Here is a 24,783-nt window from a genome sequence, read left to right on the forward strand (position 1 = left end):
CAATGATCTTTAAAACACCTTTCAGGCCCAATGCTTTCACCTACATTGTTAATCCAAAATATACATTTCAAAATCTTCTTTCTTAAATAACATAGAAAATTCTGATTTCAGGATGAATATAACTTCTTAATAAATTGCCTCCCAAATTTCCATGACAAAGTCTCATGTGTGCTTTGACATAAAATGACAAGACTAAAATTCCCACGTTTTCCCTTTGCAAAACTGAGATGGAAACATCCCTATCAGTATGTGCTTCAGAATTTTAACTTGGTCCTGAAGTTTACTTTATGTTTTGGCAGTTTTTAGAAATGGATTAGTTTTGCTTACTTTATGGCATTTTTAGTCCCTAAAAATTCAGAAACTAAACTCAATTACATTTTTATTTTATTTTCTGTATCAATTTTTTTGGGAATAACTAGTTATATGCAGCAATAACTTTTCCCTTTTAATGGGAAAAATAATACTTTAGTACATGCTTTAGGAAATGAACGTTTTATTGTACAACCATTCATAACTTCCCTTTTATGCTATTGTTTATTGTGGTTTTCCAAACAAAGAAAACAAAATTAATAAACTAAATGGAGTAACTAAGTGAATTTTCTTTTTCTATATTTTCTCTCTTCTTATTGGAACTGCACACAAATCTTACCTTTGTGAAAAAACATCCCGGTAAGGACTGCCATGCTGTAATGCAATTCCATATCCTCGGTCAGCAACGGTATTCCCAATGGTGTAAAAGGAACAATCTGGGTCATTGATTGCCACATATTCCAATACAGCTGCATCCCATACAAAAGCATAATTTCCATATTTCACCTGTGCAAATATGAAGAACACAAGAGGAAAAAGGTTTAAGGTTGGAATTTAGTCATATAGACAGGATAAAAAAATGTTAAATTGCCATACATTTAACAGTGTAAACAATAATAGGGCCAATATTTCAAACTAAACACCTATTCTGAATGAGAATTTGACTTTTGGTTAATTTATAGCTCCGTTCTCTTGGAAATGCGATGAAGTTGGAATGTTAACTATGTTTCCAGGCACACCGCTTATAGTAAAATGACCCCTGAGTAGTAAATGTCATCTGAACTGGGAGAACAGTAAATGCAGGGAAGGAAGTCACGTCTTTGATCTTCTTTGAGTGCAGTAATTCTTATACAGCTGGCCTTGTGTTTTTCAGGACCCTGGAAATTATGCTTGTTTTTGGAGTTGTTATAAGAGATATTGGTTCCTTTGGATTATTAGGCTTCTAAGCCAGGTAGGCTTTTGCACCACCCAACATGGGTATTATTATCTTCCTGTCTGTGACCTGTACTCTAAATGAATTCTGTAAGTACAACTCATATTTAAGAAAAATAACTAACACTTCCTGGTTGGCAAGATTTCTTGTCCTATGTCCTTCTAAGCTAATCTGTTGTCAAGTGTAACCTATGGTAATCTTGTAGTCAAACTTGGTAGGTATTGCAATGAGGATAAAAATTATACAGCCTTCTCTATCACCATGTAGGGAATATGATTTCTTCTGGGTTGTTTATAATATCTTTCAGTGATTATCCCTTTTCCCATTAGTAATCACTCATAAGTTTAACAAAAATAAAATTTAGCAAAAATAAAAACAGATCTTAATAAAGTTAATGTAAAAATTATTATATATAACATGAAACTTAATTTATAAAATAGATGGAACTAATAATGAAATCAAATATTCAGTGTGTTTATTTGCTTGTTTGCTTATTTACTTATTTGAGGGGAAAGCAATATTTTGGTAAATATGATTAGGGAAAAAGAAAAAAACATATAAGTATCAGTAGAGGGAATGATGTTAGCAAAATGGGTGAATAGGAGGTCACCCCGCTTCAAGTGTGTTAGATGCTCTGTTGTGTTCAACTCTTTGGAACCCCATGGACTGTAGCCTGCCAGGCTTCTCTGTTCATGGAATTTTCCAGGTAAGAATACTGGAGTGGGTAGTCATTCCCTTCTCTAGCGGATTTTCCCAACCTAGGGATAGAACCTGGGTCTCCTGCATTGTAGGGTTCTTTTCATCTGAGCCACCAGGGCCTTCATATCCCTAGAAAAATATCAATGTAGTAGCCATCAACAAACAAAAGTGCCTTTGTGGGAGGCTTGGGACCCAGGCTGAAAAACTCAGGCAGAGTGTAAGGCTGATGTAGGATGCTTTCAGAAGGAGGCATGTACCCCAGTGGCCTGCTGGCCCTCTGTGGTCCTGGATGCAGTCCTAGAAGCAGCCCTATTTTCCTCCAGCATCTGTGACGATAACAGGTAAGGATATCCATTTTCACCACTTCTATTCAATATAGTACTGGAAGTTCTAGCTAGAGTAATTAGACAAAGAAAAATAATACAAATTTGAAAGGAAGAAGTGCAATTGCTTCTATTTGCAGATCATGTGACCATATGTGTAGAAAATCCTAGAGAGTACAAGTTGTTGCTCAGTAGCCCAGTCACGTCTGACTCTTTGTGACCCCATGAATCGCAGCACGCCAGGCTTCCCTGTCCTTCACTATCTCCTGGAGTTTGCTCAAACTCATGTCCATTTAATCAACGATGCCACACAAATATCTCGTCTTCTGTCATCCTCTTCTCCTTCTGCCTTCCGTCTTTCCCACTGTCAGAGTCTTTTGCAATGAGCCAGCTTTTTGCATCAGGTGGCCAAAGTATTGGAGCTTCAGCTTCAGCATTGTCTTTCCAAAGAATATTCAGAGTTGATTTCCTTTAGTATTGACTGGTTTGATCTTCTTGCAGTCAAAGGGACTCTCAAGAGTCTTCTTCAGCACCATAATTTGAAAGCATCAATTCTTTGGTGCTCAGCCTTCTTTATGGTCAAACTCTCACACCTGTTCATGACTACTGGAAAAGCCATAGCTTTGACTATACAAAGTGATGTCCTGTATACAAAGTGATGCCTTTGTCTACAAAGTGATGTCTCTGCTTTTTAATATGCTGTCCAGTTTTGTCATAGCTTTTCTTCCAAGCAGCATCTTTTAATTTCATGACTGCAGTCACAGTATATACAAAATAAATTCCTATAGTGCAATACATTACTTAAAATGAACAAAGAACCAAAATTTTAAAAATCCACAAAACTAGAAAAATCTTACATTGGAAAAAGAATGGGACATCCAAACATAAATATAGGGGAAGAAAATGTAAGCAAATATTTAGTATATTTAACTCAGTTGTGTGTGTGCTCAGTCGTCTAGTTCTTTGAGATCCTGTGGACTGTAATCCACCTGGCCCCTCTGTCAGTGGGATTTTCCAGGAAAGAATAGTGGATTGGGTTTTCATTTCCTCCTCCAGGGGACCTTCCAGATCCCAGGGATTGAACTTGCGTCTCTTTTGGCTCCTGCATTGGCAGGCAGACTCTTTGCCATTGAGCCACCTGGGAAGCCATCTTAACTCAATCAGCCCTCTATATCCATGGGTTTTGCACCCATGGATTCACCCAACTATGGACAGAAAACATTCAAAAAATATAATTCCAGAAAGTTCCAAAAAGATTAATCCCAGATTAAGTTGGAGGTTGAATTTGATGTATGCTTGCAACTATTTACATAGTATTTACATTGCATTTGCAACTTTTTACATAGTATTTATATTGTATCAGGTATGAAAAGTAATCTAGAAATGACTTAAAGTATATGGCAAGATATGTGTAAGTTATATGCAAATATTACATCATTTTATACAAGGAATACAAAGAACCCTGGATTTTGGGATTCCTGGAAATAAATCCTCCCCAAATACTGAAGGACAACTATACTGCCTTTATATATATTTGCTTAGATCAGGCTAATATCAGATACTCAATAAAAAGTTTTGCATGAAATATGGTCTAAAAACTTCAGACCTGTTTACTGTGCACAGTGGATAATTTTGTTGGGAGTGAATTATCCCAACCAAACCATGGGATCTCAAAACAGATAAATAAGTCAATGCAACTATTCATGGAGTATCTCCTGTACCCTAGGCAGTATGTCAGGTACTATGGGTCAGTGCTCCTCAAAATGTGATGCTATTAGAATTAGAATTACCAGAGGCTTCTTGTCTTAAAAAATATAAACTCCAGACCCAACTCTGAACTTACTGCATTGGAACATTTGGTGTTTGAGACCTGGGGATACAAAGTCTTGATAGTTGACAATCTTATGAAAACCACAATTTTTAAATAAAATTGTTTTGAAAAAAATGACTAATATAATCAGGAAGAATTTTTGAACTTGAGGCTTGATATAATTATAAAAACTGGTAGACTCTTGGAATATTAGTATGGGACAGGGGAAGTACTTGGTTAAGTTCCCTCTATATTGATTACTCGTATCTGCATAGTCACCCGAAGTTCTTGCTATGTCTGATCTTTTGCATTAATTACACTAGGGAAGGAGTTCTTAACTGAGACCTTTATAATGAAAGGAGGATTAAGAAGAGAAAAACAGAAGTTTATCGACATGTGTGCCTTATGCATACAAGGCAGATATCCAGGGAAAACTGAGTAACTCAAAGAAGTTGGAATTCAGGATGCAATACTATGTAAATAGGGAATGGGAGGGGGTCATGGTCATTTTGGGGAAAGTAAAGAATCTGTCTGCAGTGCAGGAGACACAGCAGACTCCAGTTTGACTCCTGGGTTGGAAGATCCCCTCCTCCTTGGGCTTCCCCGGTGGCTCAGACTGTAAAAGGAATCTGCCTGTGATGTGGGAGACCTGGGTTCAATCCCTGGGTTAGGAAGATTCCCTAGAGGCGGGCATGGCAATCCACTCTAGTATTCTTGCCTGGCGGGCTACAGGCTAAGGGGTTGCAAAGAGTCGGACACGACTGAGTGACTAGGCACAGACACAAATGACTCTTAGCAAAGACCTTTAGAAGAGTAGAAGGTAGTATGATAGTCGGTGACAAAGTTGTATGGTGTTGACTTCCAGTCTCTTCTGTGATGAGTCAATATTCCTTGGATAATGAAACTCCTGAGGACAGAATTTATGATGATTAAGATCCTTTTGGAAGATTTATCTTTAGGCAAATAAAAGCAGTTCAGAGAAAGCCTCTCCCTGCATTTGCTGTTTTTCAAGTGTCTGCAGTTCAAAATAATATGTCAGTGTTGCATATTTTGGGGTGGCTTATTCTGTTTCCCTTCATCACCAACTTTTATATCTGTCATTTTAACTCTCTGGGTCTATACTTACAAGAGAGATAGCAGTGGCCTTGAAGCCTCCTCTAGCAACCTACTTTGATTTTTGCTCCTTTCCTCCATTTCAGACAGCTACTCTTTCCTCCTGGATCCCCTTGCAGCTTCTTTACAACCATCTAGGGAACTCCCCAGTTGGAGACATATTGCTTTGCTATTAGAAAAGTGTTCTAGCATTGCTGTTCCTGCTTTGTGAACTGTAGAGCTCTATTTAAATGTACAGTAACATTATCATTGCCATTATATACATGCTTCTAGTAATTCTAATGTTACAAAGCATTATGAATGCATTTTAAAAAGAGAACCATTAAAACAGTATGATTATAGCCTACAGCAAGGCCCTTGAAATGTTGCATAGTAACCCAAACTATTTTAGCTTTTAAAAATATCCCTGGCCTTTTTCATCTACTGAAACATACAATCACTGTCCTTTACATGATTTTTAACCATTAAATTAAAACTATCTAGAAAATACTCATCAACAAAACCTAAAATCACTTTTTAACAGAATAATAATTGAAGGTTTGGAATGGAAATTTTCAAGTCATCTGAATAGGTGATGGATATTATTTAAAAATGTTCAACTAGTCTTTGTTGTTGAGGTCATGTTTGGATAAGCAGCTAAACTATGGCTCATTATTTTCCAGTGAATTCCATGCCAGCAGAGTAAGTTATACAAGTTAAACCAGAGGGCAAAAGTGTATCCATGTCAACACATTTCAGGCCTTGTTTGTAAAAAAGAAAAGGAATCCAAAGTGGCATCTACCTGCAATATTATTATTTCCTTGTCCCTAGAATGCTGTACTGATTGACAGACAATGGTAGCTATTGATACTCAGCACCTGTGTCCTCATAATAGGGCTGAGATGCCAAAAGCTTGTGATGGATTTCTCAGTACTGAGATCATACTAGAAGCTAGGTTTTGTTCCACTTCTACAATATTTCTACAGGAATCTTTCTTTGAATTTCATTTTACTAATAATTATGTATTACTCTTCAATAATCTTTTTTAATTGGAGGATAATTGCTTTATAATATCGTGCTGGTTTCTGCCATACGTCAACGTGAACCAGCACAGGTATACGTACGGCCCCTCCCTCCTGAACCTCCCTCTCATCTTCCGCCCCATCCCACCCCCTGGAGGTTGTCACAGAGCAAATTCCCACTGGCTATCCGTTTTACATTCGGTAATGTATATGCTTTAATGCTACTCTCTCAATTCATCCCACCCTCCCCTTCCCCCACTGTGTCCACAAGTCTATTCTCTATGTCTGTGTCTCCATTACTGCCCTGCAAATCAGTTCATCAGTACCATCGTTCTAGATTCCATACATACACATTAATATACAATATTTGTCTTTCTCTTTTGACTTACTTCAATCCACCTCATTAAGACTGACTAAAATACGTTCTTTTTTATAGCTGAGTAATATTCCACTATATATATATATGTACCACAACTTCTGTATCTATTAATCTAGGGAACCCTTTTGCACTATAATTGGGAATTGATACAGCTACTATGGAAAACAGTATGGATATTTCTTAAAAAAAAACTTGGAATAGAACTACTACCATATGACCCCACAATCCCATTACTGGGCATATACCCTGAGAAAACCAAAATTGAAAGAGATGTGTGTATGTTCCCCAATGTTCATTGCCACACTTTTTACAATAGCTAGGACATGGAAGCAACCTAGACATCCATCGACAGATGAATGGATATGCATTACTTTTAAGATCCTGAAGGGATCTGTAGGGGATGTAAACATGTGTAACTTTTGGGCCTCTGCCCTCAATCCATTTACAATTCAGTAGTGGAGATAAATCAAACACTAAATCGCTGTAACACAAAGTGTATTGTGGTAAGTACCAGAGAAGAAGCTTGAAGTGCTAAAGTGGTTTAAAGCAAGGGGAACTTAATTGTCACTGGGGAAATCAGGACAATTTGCTCAAATATTATGGTAACTACAAGAAAACCCCAAATATTGTAGTTCCTTATCTTTTATGCTTAACTGACTGAAAAGAGATACTCTTTGGCGACCATTTCTTATTCATGCACACTCTTTTAACCTTCCAGTTTTCTGGAACTTTCTAAGTGTCAGGTGAAGAACTGTAAACATTTAATGTTATTTTCTCAAATATTTGCATTTCTTGCCATGTAAAGTGAAGAGTGGGAAAATTATTTTTAGTAAAACCTACACCTGTGCTCTTCACCGTGTTGTGGATTATGGCATATTTTTGTTTCTCTGTAGAATGCCCTTGTCCTGAATGTCTCTGTACTCATATCTCCATCATGACCTAATGTTGAAAGCACTTTTCAGTTTATTCAGCAGCATTCTCCTGCAATAACTGCAGGAGTCCAAGCTACAAGCAAACACACTTATCACCACTTGTTACCCCAATTCCCTTGGTTTTGATTAGGACACTATATCCTTTCTCACATAAATCTTTAATCTATCAAATTCCTTCAAAGTTCACTTCAAAATCCATAGCTACAGAGGGACAGTGATGATGATCCCTTTTTATTAAAAAAACATTCAGTGGAAATAATTATGGAAAGATGACATTTAAACCAGAGTGGAAGATAAGAATTCCCTTTACTGAAGAAGGAATATCTTCCCTCTCTCCTCCACTTCTTCCTCATGATAATGGCTAACATTTAGATGATACTGGGCATGTTCAGGGTGGTATGGCCATAGAAAATCGCTAACATTTAGAAAACTTTTTTTTCATGCTGAAAAATACCTTTACACATAAATTTGTTCTTTGCAATACTATGAGGCAGCTGATATGATACCTAATTCATAGATGTGGTAAGGAAACTTGCTGTAACTTGTAGCAATTATTTGTGGTAGATTTGGAACTTGAAGCTCAAGGCCAACTTCTTTGCTTTTTTCACTACATTAAAGATAAATTCCCAGGAGATATTTGCCATAGGAATGCAAAAACATTTGAGAGATAGCAGCCTTTGTCTTCAAGGCACAGCCTATCTAGTTGGAGAAATAGTATTTACATAAATAAAAATAATGCAACATAGTATGTAGCCAGAGAGAGCCATGGAAAGAATGCAATTTCTATGTGATCATACTATTAAGATGAACAAAATTCAAGCTTTTAAAAAACAGGTTGCTTATTTGTTAAAACCACTGGAATGAATGAAAATATCCTGGTTTCTATGATTCCAGACCCCTTAAGCCTGTTGACTTTGTGACTACTGCTATGTAAGCATTTCTGACTTTCAGGACTGAAACAGAAGCAGGGCTTTTCATAATTAAAATAAAGGCTGCAGGCTGGAACTTTACTATTTTTGCCCATGAAATAAAAATTAAAAGGCCTGAGAACAATGTGGGAGAAATAAATGCTACTTTTGCACTCTAAGCTTCTAACTTCTTTACAATTTAAACTCATGGTTGTTGGGGGATAAAATGATTGTGAATTACAGGCACAAAGAGTTATGATTAACCCAGAATTGATCTATAGTGGTCCTTATAATTCATTGCCCACAGAAGTCCTTTAGATGGGATAGTTTTAATATTTATGACATATGGTTCTAGGTGGTGGCCTCTCCCACTTTGGGCAAATTAATAAATTAACACCATTCATCAGGTCTTCTGAATTATCCAGCACAATAAATCATGCACAACTCCATATTTTAGCACTCAACACTGACTTTTAAAATATATATGGTTTTGTTTACTGCCTTAATTGTTGGCCTACTATATTTTCTCTTGCATTATTTTGAAATTTGAATTTGTGCTCCAAAATAGTCATCACATGGTACAAATGTTCACAAGAAAGATATGAATATGTTTAAAATAAATATCAGCTTATTAGTAAAGCACCTTCTTTAACCTAGAAAAGAAGCAGTAAGTCTACTTCTCACTCTTTTGCTTTTCTTTTTTGAGGTTACTAGAATTTTTTTTTTTTTTAATGGTGTTTTGAAGTGTTCTGGGAATGAGAAAACTAAACCCAGTTTCCTTCCTATCAGGGACAGCTTCCTCCTGAAACCAATGGCTGCTAGAGTCGGAAGATAGAAGGCTAGTAGGGTTTGGGGTTCTGGATAATTGTGTGTGAAAAAGAGCTGGTAATTCTCCTCTTCAGGGTGGGTGAGTGCCTGAGAAAACTGGTGGAACCTCTAGGGAAGGCAATGAAGAAACTAAGTTTCAGAGAATGCTTGATTCACAGAGATCTGGGGTCCTTGATTTCTCCTGTCCTCTTCCTTAAATATTTGCCCTCATGAATGTTTCTGCTCCGTTGCCTTTAAACTGGTCAGGAAGGAATCAAGTGGGTTGGCAGAGATCCCCCAGTCTTGGAGCCTGGGACAGAACAGGAGACTGGTGAACCCACTGCCTCTTCCACGTGCCTTAGAAGAAGGATTTGTGAATCACTCTCTTCTCTATTGCTGGCCTATGAGGAGAGAGGACATTTCACCTTCTGCAGTTAGCAAGACTGCCAATACCTATGATAATCCAACAATCCAACCTGAGTCCCCATGAACTGACAAAGAAAAATAACTTTGTATTTTGAATAGCACAGATAGGGAAAGATGAAGCTGAACAAGAAGAACACATTTGGGGGAAATAACACTGTGGTGACAGGAAGTTTCCAATTTTAAAAGAAGAATAAAAGAGCACTTGACAAAATTCAACCTGTGAGTCTGAAAAGATTTATGTGACTACAAACAAACCTCAATTTTTCAACCAAAACACTGAGCAGATGAATTGAAAGAGAAACTGCTCATGAATGTCCTGCAAGCTCAAATGGATTAACTTAGGGTGACAACTGTCTCAGATCACCTGAGACACTTCAGTTGTAGCAATGAAAATTCTAAGTCAAGGGAAGCCATCTTGGGAGACAAAAAGTCCAGGCTTTTGGTAGTGAGTACAGGAGATTTGGGGAAAAGTACAAAATCCATACAGCAGCTTAAAAGATAGGGGTTGCAAACTACTATGATTGTAGCAGATGACTATGACAGACATTATTTGCCTTCTGCAGCTGCTGTCACTATTTTCCTCCCAACTGTGGATGTTCGCAACTTACTGTTCATGATAATAATGAATCACCAATCTTGTAACAATGTGAATACTAAGACTTAAGTGTGCAATTTAAGTGCATTGTAATCATGAGTGTTAACAGTCCTTCACCTGTGGATTGACTGTTATTCTTGGTATTATCAAGATGATGTTAATATTTTTAACATTGTGAATCCTGTGATCATTTTTTTAAGAGCTCAGATGATGAAAATGAGAATGATTTTAATACTAAACCCACCTGACCCCAAACATCAATGAAAAAGAAGCCTAAATGACTAGGCTGTCTTATTACAGAGGGCAGGACACAAATAACTGAATTAGGGAGGTAAATAAGCAAAACAGCACACTACTATGTAATATGCAGAAAAGCATTTGGAATTAATTATGATGGAAAAGGAAATGTGAAGGCACACAACAGGGAGACTGAATTTCACAAGTTGGGGATGAGAGATGCAATGTTTCTAAATCGATCAAAAGTTTTTGTGTCTCCCCAAAGACACCAATGTTCAGTTGAAAATAGCAGCTGCTGAAATGGTTTGGGCACACCGCATGAACAAACATACTTCATTGTATTGCTCCCCTGATAGCTCTATGAAACCAAGTAAAGCTATTTTTCCCAATTCTGAGGTTTCAAGTGAATGCACTATGGGAAAACAAAAGAAGGAAATGTTGATAATGGATGAGTTAGTTCTTTACAGTGTAGACCTAATTCTTTCAAATTTTACCTGACTGATCACATTTTTTACAAGAAAACTCTATGCCACCCAATGGCAATGAAAAATGATTCTTCCTGTTCTTAGAGACTTTAATTTTAAAAAGACGATGTCAAATCATATTCTTGATTTCTGTGAAGATTTTACTAAGCTACAGAAAGCACAAAACTAGAATCTACTGATACCTTGTCCAAATACGGAGACTTTAATCATCTTTCTGCAAATTATGCAAATATATCAAATGAAAATATTGGCAAATTCTATTCAGTGGATAAACTTCTTATTAAGGACAGTGAAAAGATCTTATCTGCAAAATGTTCTATATAGTTTGTAAGCAACTCTATAAAAATGGGCATGATTTGCTGACAGGTGGTACTGAAGCTTTCATAATGAAACATTTTGGTTCTTTTTGCTTCCTCAAACTGTGAAGAGACACTTAATGATAGCTTTTATTTAATAGAAATGGAAGGATATGGCCTCCATAAATATATGCCTAAAAGAGAGCTATTAAAGGTGAGAGTGTGGATGACCTTAGAATCACATTTTCAAAGTGTGGGACAAGAAGAATGGCTTTCATTAATTTGGAAACACACTGAGGATGTCAGTGGGGAAAATGATTACAGTAAACAGAACTTTATATGCTGTTTTCCAAACTTGCTTGATGATTTTGAAGAAACCATGGAATACCTGGGAAAGGATGAACTAAACACAACTCAGTTTTTCAATTTTATGTGTAGATTATGATAAAATCTCATGGCAAAAAAACAACACTTTTTTTTTTTTGAAATAAGACTATTTCCTCCCCAAACTACTCTAACTTCCCTCTCCCAAAAAGTCACCAGAAAAGGAAACTGAGTTAGACCAGACTTACTCAATTTCTTTACTAAAAGTGCAACTTCTCTAGATTCCAGTATTGATTTCTCAAATTCAAATTATCTCTGTTTTAAAACCATTTTCCTAAGAAAGCAAGCATTAACTTATGAGGACATGCAATGTGCTTTAAAGTCTTTAAAAATGATGGCTATCTTGGACATACTAGCCTATGTGATGAATTTATAGATGCAGAACTATGATTGACAAAAGGTAAATCTTTAAAAACAAGCTTGTAGAATCAAAGTATATGGGCACAGACATGTGGACACAGAGTGGGAAGGGGATAGTGGAATGAATTGAGAGAGTGGCATTGCCAACTATACACTAGCACGTGTGAAATGCATGGTGAGTGGGAAACTGCTGAATAGTACAGGGAGGCCAGCTTGGCGCTCTGTGATTATGTAGGGGGTGGTATGGCGGTCGGGTTGGAAGGGAGGCTCAAGAGGGTGGGGATATATGTACACATGTAGCTAATGCACTTTGTTGTATGGGAGAAGCTAACACAACACTGTAAAGCGATTATACTCCAATAAAACAAAACAAAAAAATGTATGTGTATCTTTTTGGAGAGTGGGAAACAAATTCCTCCACATTGAAATACCTGCTATTGATAATAAGTAAACTCCAATTTCCTGCCCGAATACTTCCTCTAAGAGCATACTGAGCTTGATGTCATCCCACAGGAATGATACTAGAATCAGTGTTATATGGGCTTGATAAGAGCAAAGTTTCAAGTCAAAGTAAATTTGATATTTGACTATGTTCAGTTTTATCACTGAACTGCAGAAAACAGAGTAAAATTATCCTACCATATTATGGGACAGAAAGAAACATGTCTCTATTATTTATTATTAAATACAGTTAATCTCTGTTAAATTAGTCCTATTTTATTCACGTTCCCTTTTGAAAAAGTTTTATATTTATATGTCTTCAATATAGCCTATAAAATTTAAATATCTAACACGGAGTTTAAAAAGAGTAAAAATAACTTTATCAGAGGACAAAAAGACACCTTACTAAAGTATTACTATACTTTGGGCACTTTTATTATTTGAACCACCATCAGTTACTACTCTGACAGTTAACTAACTCTATTACTGCCTTGCTTCACTAATAGCATTCTATGATGAGATGAATAATATAGACTAACACATAATTTAAATATATACAATATCAATACATTCCTATTTAATGTTTTATTCTAAAGTAATAACATATAATAATTTACCACACATTAAATTACAATGACTTTTTTGTCTGGTGTAGCTGTGTTCTTGGTTGTCTTTCTAAAATGTTAATGAACATATTAATGAATGTTATTGGCATAATAAACTATCTGTTTGGAAGAGAATCAAATCATAACTTTTTTTAAACTCCAAATAAAAATATTTTCCATTTGTACTAAATAGTTCAAAATAAAATTACAAAGCCCTGCAATAAAAACCAGAGGAGAATATACAACCTAGGTGAGGAAGGACTATTTAACCATGTGATATGAAATCCAAGAAATATACAAGTTATGCCTACTTTTTAGCACAAAACATTTTGTAAACACTGTTGTATGTTGAAAGACACATATACACAGATTGGAAATAGATTTGCAAAAAAAAAAAGTAGAACACAGGGGACAAAGTTAATATTTATGAATATATAGGTGCTTCTCTAAATAAGCATCCTTTATTTTAGCGAAGACAAGAAAAGCAACAGAAAAATAGATAAAGCATCTGAAGAGGCAATTCAAAATGGAACAGATATAAATGTACAACAAGCATATAAAAAAACCACAACTTTGTGAGTAGATAAGTAAGTACAAAAGAAAATAAGATCATAAAGGCTAGTACTTTATATCAATTGGTTTGGCAACATTTTACAGATGTGTATTGCTGCTGGAGATGCATTGAAAAGCATATTTTCACACATCACTAGTGGAAATGGAAAATGTTATAGCCTTTGTCAAAAGTAACATCTATTCAATTTAAGGAAAATATATATTGTAGACTTGTAATGATCTTTAGTTATCAGGTATTTGGGGATAGGGCTGGGGGGAGTGGGAATGGTTAAAAGAAAAATAAGGAAGATAATACAGATGACTATTGGCCCATCAGTTCCATTCCCAAGAATGTATCCAAGAGAAATAAAAATTTCAGATTAACATATAGGTATATTCAGTGCATCATTGTTTATTGTGGCAGCAAATTAGAAACAGTTGTAATGCTTATCGGCCATGGAAAAATTGTGTGTTCCTGTCATAAAACATTATAAAAACATTAAAAAGAATCTATTAGAGCAATACCAGGTGCTCTTTTTTTTGATGAATTTTCAGAATGAGAAAAAGCAAGGTGAAGAAATAATTTACTACTTTTAATTATATAAATATGTGGATATATGTGTGTGTGTGTGTTATTGTATTATGGGAAATGCTTAGGGAAAGTATGGAGGGACATAATGTTTACCATTGGTGACTTTCTGAGAATAAAAAATGTAAGTGGAGGTAAAGGAGAGGAGAACGGCAGAAAGACAAGTTGAAAAGAAAAAGTAAAACTAATGCCATAGAAGGTGGCATTCCCAGGTGGCTCACTGGTAAGGAATCTGCCTGCCGATGCAGGAGACAAGAGTTCGATCCCTTGATTGGGAAGATCCCCTGGAGAAGGAAATGGCAACCCACTCCAGTATTCTTGCCTGGGAAATCTTATGGATAGGGGAGCATGGCGGGCTACAGTTCATGGGGCTGCAAAGAGTTGGACATGACTGAGAATGCATGCAATGCTCTAAAAAGGGCATGCCTAGCTACCTGCCTTTATGACAATTACATATGTAATTAGGTAAGTAATTAATATGTAATTTAAATATGTACTAAAATAATATTTTTTAAAAGGTCAGATTTATTGAGATCCTATTTCTGTGAGGTCAAATTCATCATTTTTAGATATATAGTAAAGAAAATCTTAAATAAAAAACCTAAGTTTTTATGTTTTGAATTTTTAAATGGCATTGTTAGCATATATAGTAAAATAATAGCTTTTGAATATGATGTTGATTTATAAATTTATAAGTACTCGGGTATTCATAATTACATACTCATAATTGCTTTACTGTAATAATGGATTTAATTCTACTCAGGCTGGAAGAGCCACTGACAAACCTCTAAACCCCTCACACATAAAATTTATGTTAAAATTGCTAAGTCTTTCCATCTATCCGGGCTTCACTGGTGGCTCAGTGGTAAAGATTCTGTTTGCCAAGGCGAGGAACGTGGGTTTGATCCCTGGTCCGGGAAGATCCCCTGGAGAAGGAAATGGCAACCCATTCTAGTGTTCTTGCCTGGAGAACCCCATGGGTCCTGGTGTGCTACAGACCAGGGGGTTGCAAAGAGCTGAACATGACTTAGCAACTGAATAGCTACAACCATTTATCCATCTACACTTCCCTTCCCCAACCATTCTTTTCTACTGTTTTGTGTGTGTAATTCTGACAGAATGTTAAGTAGAAAGTTTACTTTTTGAAATGATATTGCAAAAAAGCTAAATCCTAAAATAAGTTTAACATCACATGGGCTTCCTTGGTGGCTCAGACAGTAAAAGATCTGCCTGCAATGCAGGAGACCAATTTGATCCCTAGGTTGGGAAAATCCTCTGGAGAACAGAAAGATTATCCACCTGCCTGGAGAATTCCATGGACAGTGGAGCCTGGCAGGCTATAGTCCATGGGGTTACCTGAGTGATTAACACTTTTCACTCTACTTAGTAAAGAAGTTAATTTTATCTTCAGCTGGGTTTACTTTCTATGTTAACAGAATTTGATTTTATCTTTCATAGAATTTCGTAAATGGTTTATGTTCTTTCTTGACCTTAGTTCTTAGTTACTCACTTTTTGGTGTTGGTGGGGGGGGGCGGTGTTGGTGGTGGCAAGGAATGTTTTCCTGTCCACCATTCTCTGCCCTACTCTCTTCTGTCCTCTTTACCTTTCACTAATCCTTTCGGAGCTGAGATCAGTTTGTTGTTATTGTTCAGTTGCTAAGTCATATCTGACTCTTTGTGACCCCATAGACTGCAGTACGCCAGGCTTCTCTGTCCTTGCCTATCTCCTGGAGCTTGCTCAAGTTAATGTCAATTGAGTTAGTTGGTGATCAGTTTAGATGTCATTTATTCCTGGACATTCTCCTTGACCTCCAGGCTTCACTAGTGTCTTATCTGATCCCGTTGAACCTTGTGTGTTCTCTCACAATAGCACTTTAACACTAAGTAGTACACTTGGGTCTTTTCATGTTGTTTCACCCTTTGTAATTTTAAACCCTTGGTGGCTGGGACTACATTCTTTTCACCCTAGTATCATTACCTCCTCTCTGCCTAACTCAGGGTCCAATATTATCAGGTCAGGCACCTAATAGATACTTCTCATTTATGAAGCAATACTTCATCTCCTTTCTTTGGGCCACTATACATTGAACCCCCCGTTTATTCAACAGTCAGTATGCTCCAGTTCTCCAACATTGATAGGAAAGATCAAGTAATACCAGGAGGTTGTGACAGCTCAAAATTTCTACCATATACAAACAGAGCATAGTGCTCTGTCAGGATAAAAGAGTATAAGGCAAAGTTTATTAAGTTAAGCCATATTTTGTGAAGCTGCATAGTTGGAGACTCATCAGGTGATCCAGTCGGCACTATCCAACAGACTGCTTTGAAATATTGACAGTGATCTCTATCTGTACTGTCCAATATGTTAGCAACTAGCCACATACGGCTACTGACTAATACAGCTAATGTGACTGAGAAACTGAATTTTAAATTCCATTTAATTTTTAACTCATTTAAACTTAAATAGTCACATGGGGCTAGAGGGTACAATACTGGATGTCAGGAATTAAAAGATACTTCCGTCTATGGAAGAGTATGATTTTATCCGTTCTAGGGTCTGAAGAACAGTCATTTTTGGAATATAACAATAGATGGCCTTCCATTTCTAATTAGGTCTTTCATATGCACTATGATTACTGAGTATATCAAAATCACTTGAGGGCACACTCACTGTGTGTGTGTGTGTGTGTGTGTATGTGCATCTTAGTCGCTCAGTTGTGCCCGACTCTTTGCAGCTCCATGGACTGTATCCTGCCAGGCTCCTCTGTCCATGGAATTCTCCAGGCAAGAATACTGAAGTGGGTTGCCATTTCCTACTTCAGGGGATCTTCCTGACCCAGGGACCAAACCTGTGTCTCCTGCTTTGTAGGTGGATTCTTTGCCTGCTGAGCCATCAGGGAAGACCCCTTGTTTCTAAGACACCCTCTTAATTTTATTCACTGTATAGACAAAACTGAATTAACTGCTTAAGAAGGACCATTTATATAAGAGTTAAGGGGAAAATTCAGCATTTCACTATTTCTTAATACTAAGAAGTGCCAGTGGAATGCCACAATTCTCCTTGAAAAATGAAATGGGAAGATTTCCTTATAAAATGAAGTGGAAAATGAGTAAACTAACTCTTAGATTAGAACTTGGTGTGGGTGATATCACTCACGGCTCATGGCAGATTTTAAATTACTAAATTCAGAATTCTCACATTATTACTTTGTCATGTTGTAGAAACATGAAGACATTTCAGGATGATGGTAGTTCACAGTCTATTACACATTACAGAAGAGCATTAAAAGGGAGTTTATATGGTGATCAGTTGTCACATTTCACTATCACACCAATTTCTTGGCCCAGCAGTAAGAAAATAAGGATGTAATATCACAGCCTATTTGTAACGATATGGTTACCCAGAAAAGAACAGACATTTTTTGAAAGAATCTGGAGAATCAGCTTTTGCCTCAATTGGGATGAAATTCTATAAAGAGGCTTGATTAAAAAAAAATTGTATCTTCATCAAGATTTACAGAGAGGTGAACAAAGGAAGAGCGCAAATTTTGGTAACGAATGAAACAGAAAAATTCCAGTAAGCAGTTTACAAGGAATGCTTTTGAAGTTTCATTGAAGGCTGAAAAATAAAGCTAAAACTCATATCTTGATTGGTTTAATCTTGTATAGATTCAATTAAGAGATTTTCTTATAGATGAAGTTTTGGAACCTACCAGTATGCAAAATACCTCAGCACTTGGGGTTGGTGTTACAGGAACACCTTAGCTAAAAATAGCCCTCATTATAGGAGCAGTTACCAGTACATGAAAAGAGCAAGGAGAGAGGAAAGAAAATAAACCGAGGGAATAGGAATAATAAATATGGTTCCAGGATACCCATGTACTTATGGTTAATAGAGTATCAGGTACATAGAGAAGTGAGTCAGGTACTTCTTTGAATCAGTATGAACTCTTTTTAATGCTTATCATCTGGCTATGCTATATTTAATTCAAATCACTCAATCCAACACAAACCATAATCACACGATATTTAATCCAAATCCAATCCAAATAGCACAGTGCAACCACTTGTACTATGAAGAGCACAAATCTTAATGTCTAATTCAATGCATTTTGATTAAAAAATACACTTGTGAATCTACCACCCTAATTAAGATACAGAATATTTCCACCACCCTGGAAATCCTTCTTGCCCTCTTCCAGTCAAACTTCAACCCCTGGACACAACTGTTCTGATTTCTATCATCATAATAGGATAGTTTTTGCCAACTTTTTAGTTTCACATTAATGAAACCAAACATTTGTACTCTTCTGTCTCTGGTTTCTTTTGAACAACACAATACTTTAAAAATATATCCACATTGGTTTGAGTATCAGTAGTTTTTCTTTATCATTTCTTGCAATATTGTGGTCTGAATAGACAGTAATTTGTTTTTCTATCTCTCTGCTGTTGGACATTTGGGTTGCTTTCAGCTTGGAGCTATTACAAATAAAGCTCCTGTAAACATGACTGTATGTCCATTACAGATGAATGTTTTCATCTCTTCTAGCAAATACCTAGGGTTGGAACTGCTGGGTCATGGACTATGTGTATGTTTATTTCAGTAAGGAACCATCAAAGAGATTTCCAAAGTGGTTTCTACATGTTTTATACTACCCGGATCTGCAAGTTCTAGTTGCTCTGCATTCTTGCCAATATTTGGAACTGTTAGTTATTCTAATGGATATGAAATGTAAATTATTGTGTTTTTTGTTTGCATTTTTTGATGACTAATGATGCTAATTTAGCATATTGTTATGTGTTTACTGGAAATCTGTGTATCATCTTTTGTGAAGTAACCATTTAAGTCTTTTGCTAATTTTTATTGTGTTGTGTTTTGTATTATTGATTTTAGTAGTTCTTCATATATTGACATATATGGTCAAATATATGTATGTAAAACAGATATCTTCTTGTTGGGTGGCTTGCCTTTTAAAATTTTCTTAACAGTGTATTTGACACATAGAAATACTTTTTTTATTTTGATAAAATCCAACATATAAATTTTATTCCTTGTTTAAGGAAACTGTATTTGTCCTGAGACGTAGTTTTAATTCTACAAAGTCTTCCTGGAATTTTGATGAAATACCCAGTGTGTTTACCTAGCCCTTCTAATTTGGCAGGACTCAAATTCCAAAGTTTATTTATTCTGTGATGTATGATAGTTAAGTTATGGTGAGCTTTTTTTTTTCCCTTCTAGCTGTTACTGTCTACTGTTTTCTTGGTTCTTCCCCCTGCATACACAGTTCAGGGTCAACCAAGAATCTGTGGGCAGTTTGTATGAAGATTCTGTGGTTCAGTCTTCTGTGATTTTCTTCTTTTTAAGCGTGCATGCATGCTTAGTCACTCAGTCATGTCTGACTCTTTGCTGAACCATAGCCTGCCAGGCTCCTGTCCATGGAATTTTCCAGGCAAGCAAACTGAAGTGGGTTGCCATTTCCTACTTCAGGGGATCTTCCTGACTCAGGGACCAAACCTGTGTCTCCTGCATTGTAGGCGGATTCTTTACCTGCTGAGCCATCAGGGAAGCCCCCGTGTTTCCAAGACACCCTCTTAATTTTTAGATGTTTTGTCATCCCAGAAACTCCATTCTGTGACAGTGTAAGCCAATGAAACTGCAACTTTCTTGAGTCCTTACTAGTCTTGAGCTGTGCTTGAACTTGGAAGTATGCCGAGGGGGAAAGCCATATAAATATGACTCTCTTCTTGTCAAGTTTCCTTCTTTCAAGGATCACATCCCCTCCAGTCTTTGCCTGCCTTTGTGACAGGATCAGTCTGATGCAAGATATTCAGTCAATACTGGAAATGGAGACTAACTTTTTTTTTGTATGTACATAATCACATTGTTTTCCAGAAGATCAATGGAAACAAATGGAAGCCATAGTTTTGGGATTATTTCACCACAGATTTAAGTGATATATTTGGAAGTAAAATATACCTAGGAGAAAATTACATGGAGCTTCAGTGATGATAAAATTAGTTTCATAAGGCTTATGTAATCATCTAAAAGCTTTTTTCATTTAAAGAAATGACTGCAATTTACTAGTAATCTATTTACCTGAAGTGCACCTGAAGTGACTGGTCTAACTCTATATTTTAGGTGAAACACTTTTAACCCTCCTTATGCTTATAAGTGCCCATTAATGACAGCGCTTTAAAAATTTTATCTTTTCTAAAGCTGCAGAAAAGACGTTGAACCATTAAACAGAGAGCTGTAGGTGGTTTATATTCAAACCAATCCAATAACACATGTTGGATATGGACTGTGTATCAGCATGCTACAGGATATTAGACCAGAAGTGAAAGGAAACAGCATCATGAAAATCCTGGAATTGAATTAGGGATAAAATTTTGTAGCAATATTTATCCCAGCGTATGATTTTTATAGTCAGGTTGTATACCCAGTCATCGAGAAATGAAAATTATCAGAAAGAGTTGGAGTTATTTAGTGATATATTAGAATGAGTTTTGTTCTATGCCTTGAAGTAATTTAAATAAAAAACAAAATATATACTCATTCTGAAGCTACATCTTATCCAATTTTTTGCTGTATCTCTTCTCTAAACAGTAACATGTACACACACACATCTGTATCATTTTGTCTGAATAAGACACAGAAATAAGATAAAGAAAAAGGCATAAGATAGACTTAGTTTGCATTTAGAGGTCCATAATATTACCCTGCCTTCGAGGAGAATGCATTTTTGTAGAAGCAGCAAAAATGTATAAAGCACATATTAAAGTGCAAATATAAATAACAATTATAATTACACCCATAAGGGAAAAACTGTTTAGGATTAGGTTAGATCTTTGAGAATAAGCAAGACTATTCAGGCTATTCAGGAGAAATTTGGTTGGAAAAGAAGCCAAGAAAAAAGTAATTATAAGAGAGAGGGAAAGGTTATTACTTATTGTTTTGTCAGCAAGAGATCAATTATAAACTTCATAGACACTATGATTTAAGAAAAATAACCTTCTGTGCTTAGCAGAGCAAAAGAAACACTAAAGAGAGTGAGTTAAGGAGGAAGGCTGAAAAAGAGTGAGTGTGTGAGGGAAAGAGAGAGATAATTGAGAGAGTTATGGGGAGAGAGGTGGCTGCTGGTAGGGACTGAATAATTTCATAAAGTTGCAGATTAACTTATGTGACATGGAAGTTATAATCATAAATAATATTGTTTGGTATCTAAGGACACGGAGTCTGGAGTCAGGCTGTTGGGGTATGAAATGTGAATCCTGACATCCATCTCCTTAGACTGATAACTTTGACAAGTTTCATTTTCTAGGGAGTTGGATGATAACCCCTAATTGAGGTAGTTGTCATGTAGGTTATACAAGGGAATGCATATAGCATCTAATGAGCCATTGTCTTTTCACAGTAAACTGTCTTTCTTATTGGTATAATCAGGAAATAAGGCTTCAGTCCATTAATTTAGGGCTAACTAATAGAAAACTTTCAATGTAGCAGTTTGCATGACGTCAGAGAGTTGTCTCTCATGGTAGGGAAAGTAAAAAATATATATATATATTGAAATGCAGTAGGTGGAAATTCAGGTTCAAAGCACAGAATATAACAAGAACTAAGTGACTAAAATTTGGTTCCAAAATAAGTACCTAGCAAGGATTTTCACTGAGGCAAAGACATATCTGAATTCAAAAGAACCAGAAAGAAGCAGCTGAATCTATGAACTAACACATTCGGGAGGCAAAAGAAGATAGGCAGTGAGGAATGTCTTGGGATTTCTGGGTTGTGTGATAGGGAGATTTGCAGGAGTGACTGCCCTGATAAGGATGATGAACAATGGAGACGGTAGTGAGGGAATTACAGGAAGCTCCCTCCTAGAAAAGAGAAATTGCAAGGGAGCAAGTGAGTATTCAAATTCATTCTATGGATGAGTCACGCAAAAATAATCTGTATAAGCTTAAAATATATCAACTCCTAATACATCCTTGGATAAGTCTCTTGCATTCTGCTTCCCTATCAACAAGAAGATCAGAAAACATTTATCATGATGTTTTAGAGCTACAGACTTTCAAAATGGAAATATAAAAATCACAAATAAGAATATAAGTACCAGTTGATCCAAAAATACATAAATTAGTTTCTATGACAAAAGCAAAGGATCAGTAGACTAATATTCCATTTTTAAAAATCTTTGAGTTTGTGAAGCCTTATATGCCCGTTCTTTGTTATTGTTTGTTTAATTAAATGAAGCTGAGAATCCCATGTTTACCTAAACAAAACTAACATATCTCTTTGAAACATATTTTCATTTTAGATTGTTGCTGTAAAAATATGATTATTTCTGCATCATGATACATCTGTTCACTGCCTACTGATAGTTTTCTTTTGTAATTTTCTTCAGGCCTGTGAGCAATTTATTTTTTTAAGCAAATTCTACCCTAAAAATTGAACCAAAATGGCAATTATCAAACCAAGCACATTAAATACTGATATATATTTAAAAATTAAATGTCAGCTATAACTTAGATCAATATTCAATTATATTGTATGTAAAATCTTCATAAACATCCATGTGATATATTAAATCTGATCTAACTGGAACTAATATCCAAGAATGAGACAGATCACTTTTTCACCAGTAATACTTAACTGAATACATTAAATTGGATGCTTCCTAAATAAAACAGAGTAACACTTAATACTGCAAAACAAAGCAAAACACTGCATTGCAATTTTTATTTGCATCTGGAAAAATATCTGGAAAAATGGTAATTTGAGCCTTCTTAAGTAACTTTTATTTTCTAGGAGATCCAAACTGGAGTCACAGGAGTATTACTAGTGGTATCCTAAGAATAATTTATTATGCATTAAACATATTCTGTTACTACATTTCTAAAAAGTATAGTATAAAGATTTACTAGAGTCCATTTTCCTCTGAATGGCTCAATACTGGACTAGATGATGTACACCAGGGAAAAGGTAATTAGAGGGCAGGGCATGGATTTTGAATACAGATCTCATTTCACACTCCTTTCTGCCACATAGACCTTGAATGAAAATAAATAGCTTATTTAACTACCAGGGATTTAAGTATTCTCATTTGTAAAATGAATGTCATAACATACTTCCTGTAGAGTTTTAAACATTAGAGATAAAGCCAGGAAAACAAATATCTAGCACAAGACTTGCCACATAACAGATGATCAATAAAGAAACAGATGTATTGACTATTAACATCACTATCTGGTTAGCAAACATAAATCTGCACAATTTACTTGCATTCTATATAATCTTTTCATGGAAATGTAAGTGGCATAAGAATGGAGGGGAGCAAAACTTGCCTACCCCAAAATGTCCCTTTAGTGTACAGATTATTTCAAGCTGAAAACAACCAAGATCCAAAAGACTCTGGAAGAAACCTTGACCTTCCCATTAACTGCCTAAAATATGTAGACAAATGACTTGTTTCAAGAAGAGAAATATCATCAAATATAACTAGGTATGTAGACAGTGGGAAACTAGGCATGTAGATATCGGGAAACCTAGCTAAGGCTGTTAAAATTCCTCTCTGACTCCCATTGTCACTGCTTGGTCCAACAAATATTTTTTTATCAAACATTTGCTTTGCTAACTCCATGTGAATTGCTCTCCTCCTCTTTGAAGTCTGAAACCACTACTCCCAAGATTCTCTTGTTTTTTAGCTGAAGATGGTATTTAAGGTGAGGACCTCAATGATTTTGGTGAGTTACTCAGTTTTCCTGGGTCTTTCCCATGTATATATGTTATTAAATTTTTATTTAATTTTCTTCTGTTAGTCTCACGCCAATTTAATTTTTAGACCAGGTAGAAGAACCTAGAAGCATAGACAAAAATTCCTTCCTCTATTACCATAACAAGGGAATTGCAGAATATTAGAAGAATATTTTATGGTGATATTAATCACCAGGAAGAATTGAGGAGAGTTAGTCGTGCAAACTTCTAAGGCAGTGAAAGGCTTACAAGTATAAAAAAATCAGAAGTAAGTCACTTTAATAGCTCTCAAGAGAATGACAATGGTAGAATAATAATAACCACACAAACTTTTTTATTGAGTTCTTTTTGAATCCCAGGCAGTAGGACACTGTGCAAAATGCTTACCATGCATCGTCTCATTAATTTTTATAACACCTCTAGAGGAAGTATAATTCTTATCCTCATTTCACAAATATTAGAACTGAGTAAAGATCAGAGAGGATCAATATTTTGCCCAAATTCAATGTGGCAAGTAAACAGCAGTGCTGTTGGGCTTTGTTCCTGAGTAACAGACACTGGAACTTGTTCCAGTTGTAGAAAAGTTATGTGATGAGTGAAAAGAAGGGAAAAAATTATTTGTACCTGGGAAAAGTTAGATATTTCATTAGATGTCAAGATAACCACAACAGGGTATCATAAGAGGGACCATAACTAAACAGCTCAAGCATCTCCCACCCCTGACAGTGAGGGGTTTGTGGGGGGCACTGTAGGCTGGGTGATCCTGTAAGGCTTCCTAAAAGATGAATGTCGAAGGATATGACATGACATCACCATCATGGGAGAAGAATGGGCAGCACCTCTGACA

General features: G+C 36.0%; 1 protein-coding gene across 1 annotated transcript in view; it reads right to left on the reverse strand.

The window, feature by feature from the left end:
* Window positions 1-24,783, reverse strand: part of GRID2 (glutamate ionotropic receptor delta type subunit 2) — a 1,506,291-nt gene that overhangs the window by 139,592 nt on the left and 1,341,916 nt on the right. Inside the window, 1 exon segment of the mRNA XM_065907436.1 lies at window positions 650-816. Coding sequence (XP_065763508.1) covers window positions 650-816 — 167 coding nt within the window.

Source organism: Muntiacus reevesi, chromosome 16 (genome assembly GCF_963930625.1).
Source record: "Muntiacus reevesi chromosome 16, mMunRee1.1, whole genome shotgun sequence".
In the NCBI taxonomy this organism is placed as follows: Eukaryota; Metazoa; Chordata; class Mammalia; order Artiodactyla; family Cervidae; genus Muntiacus; species Muntiacus reevesi.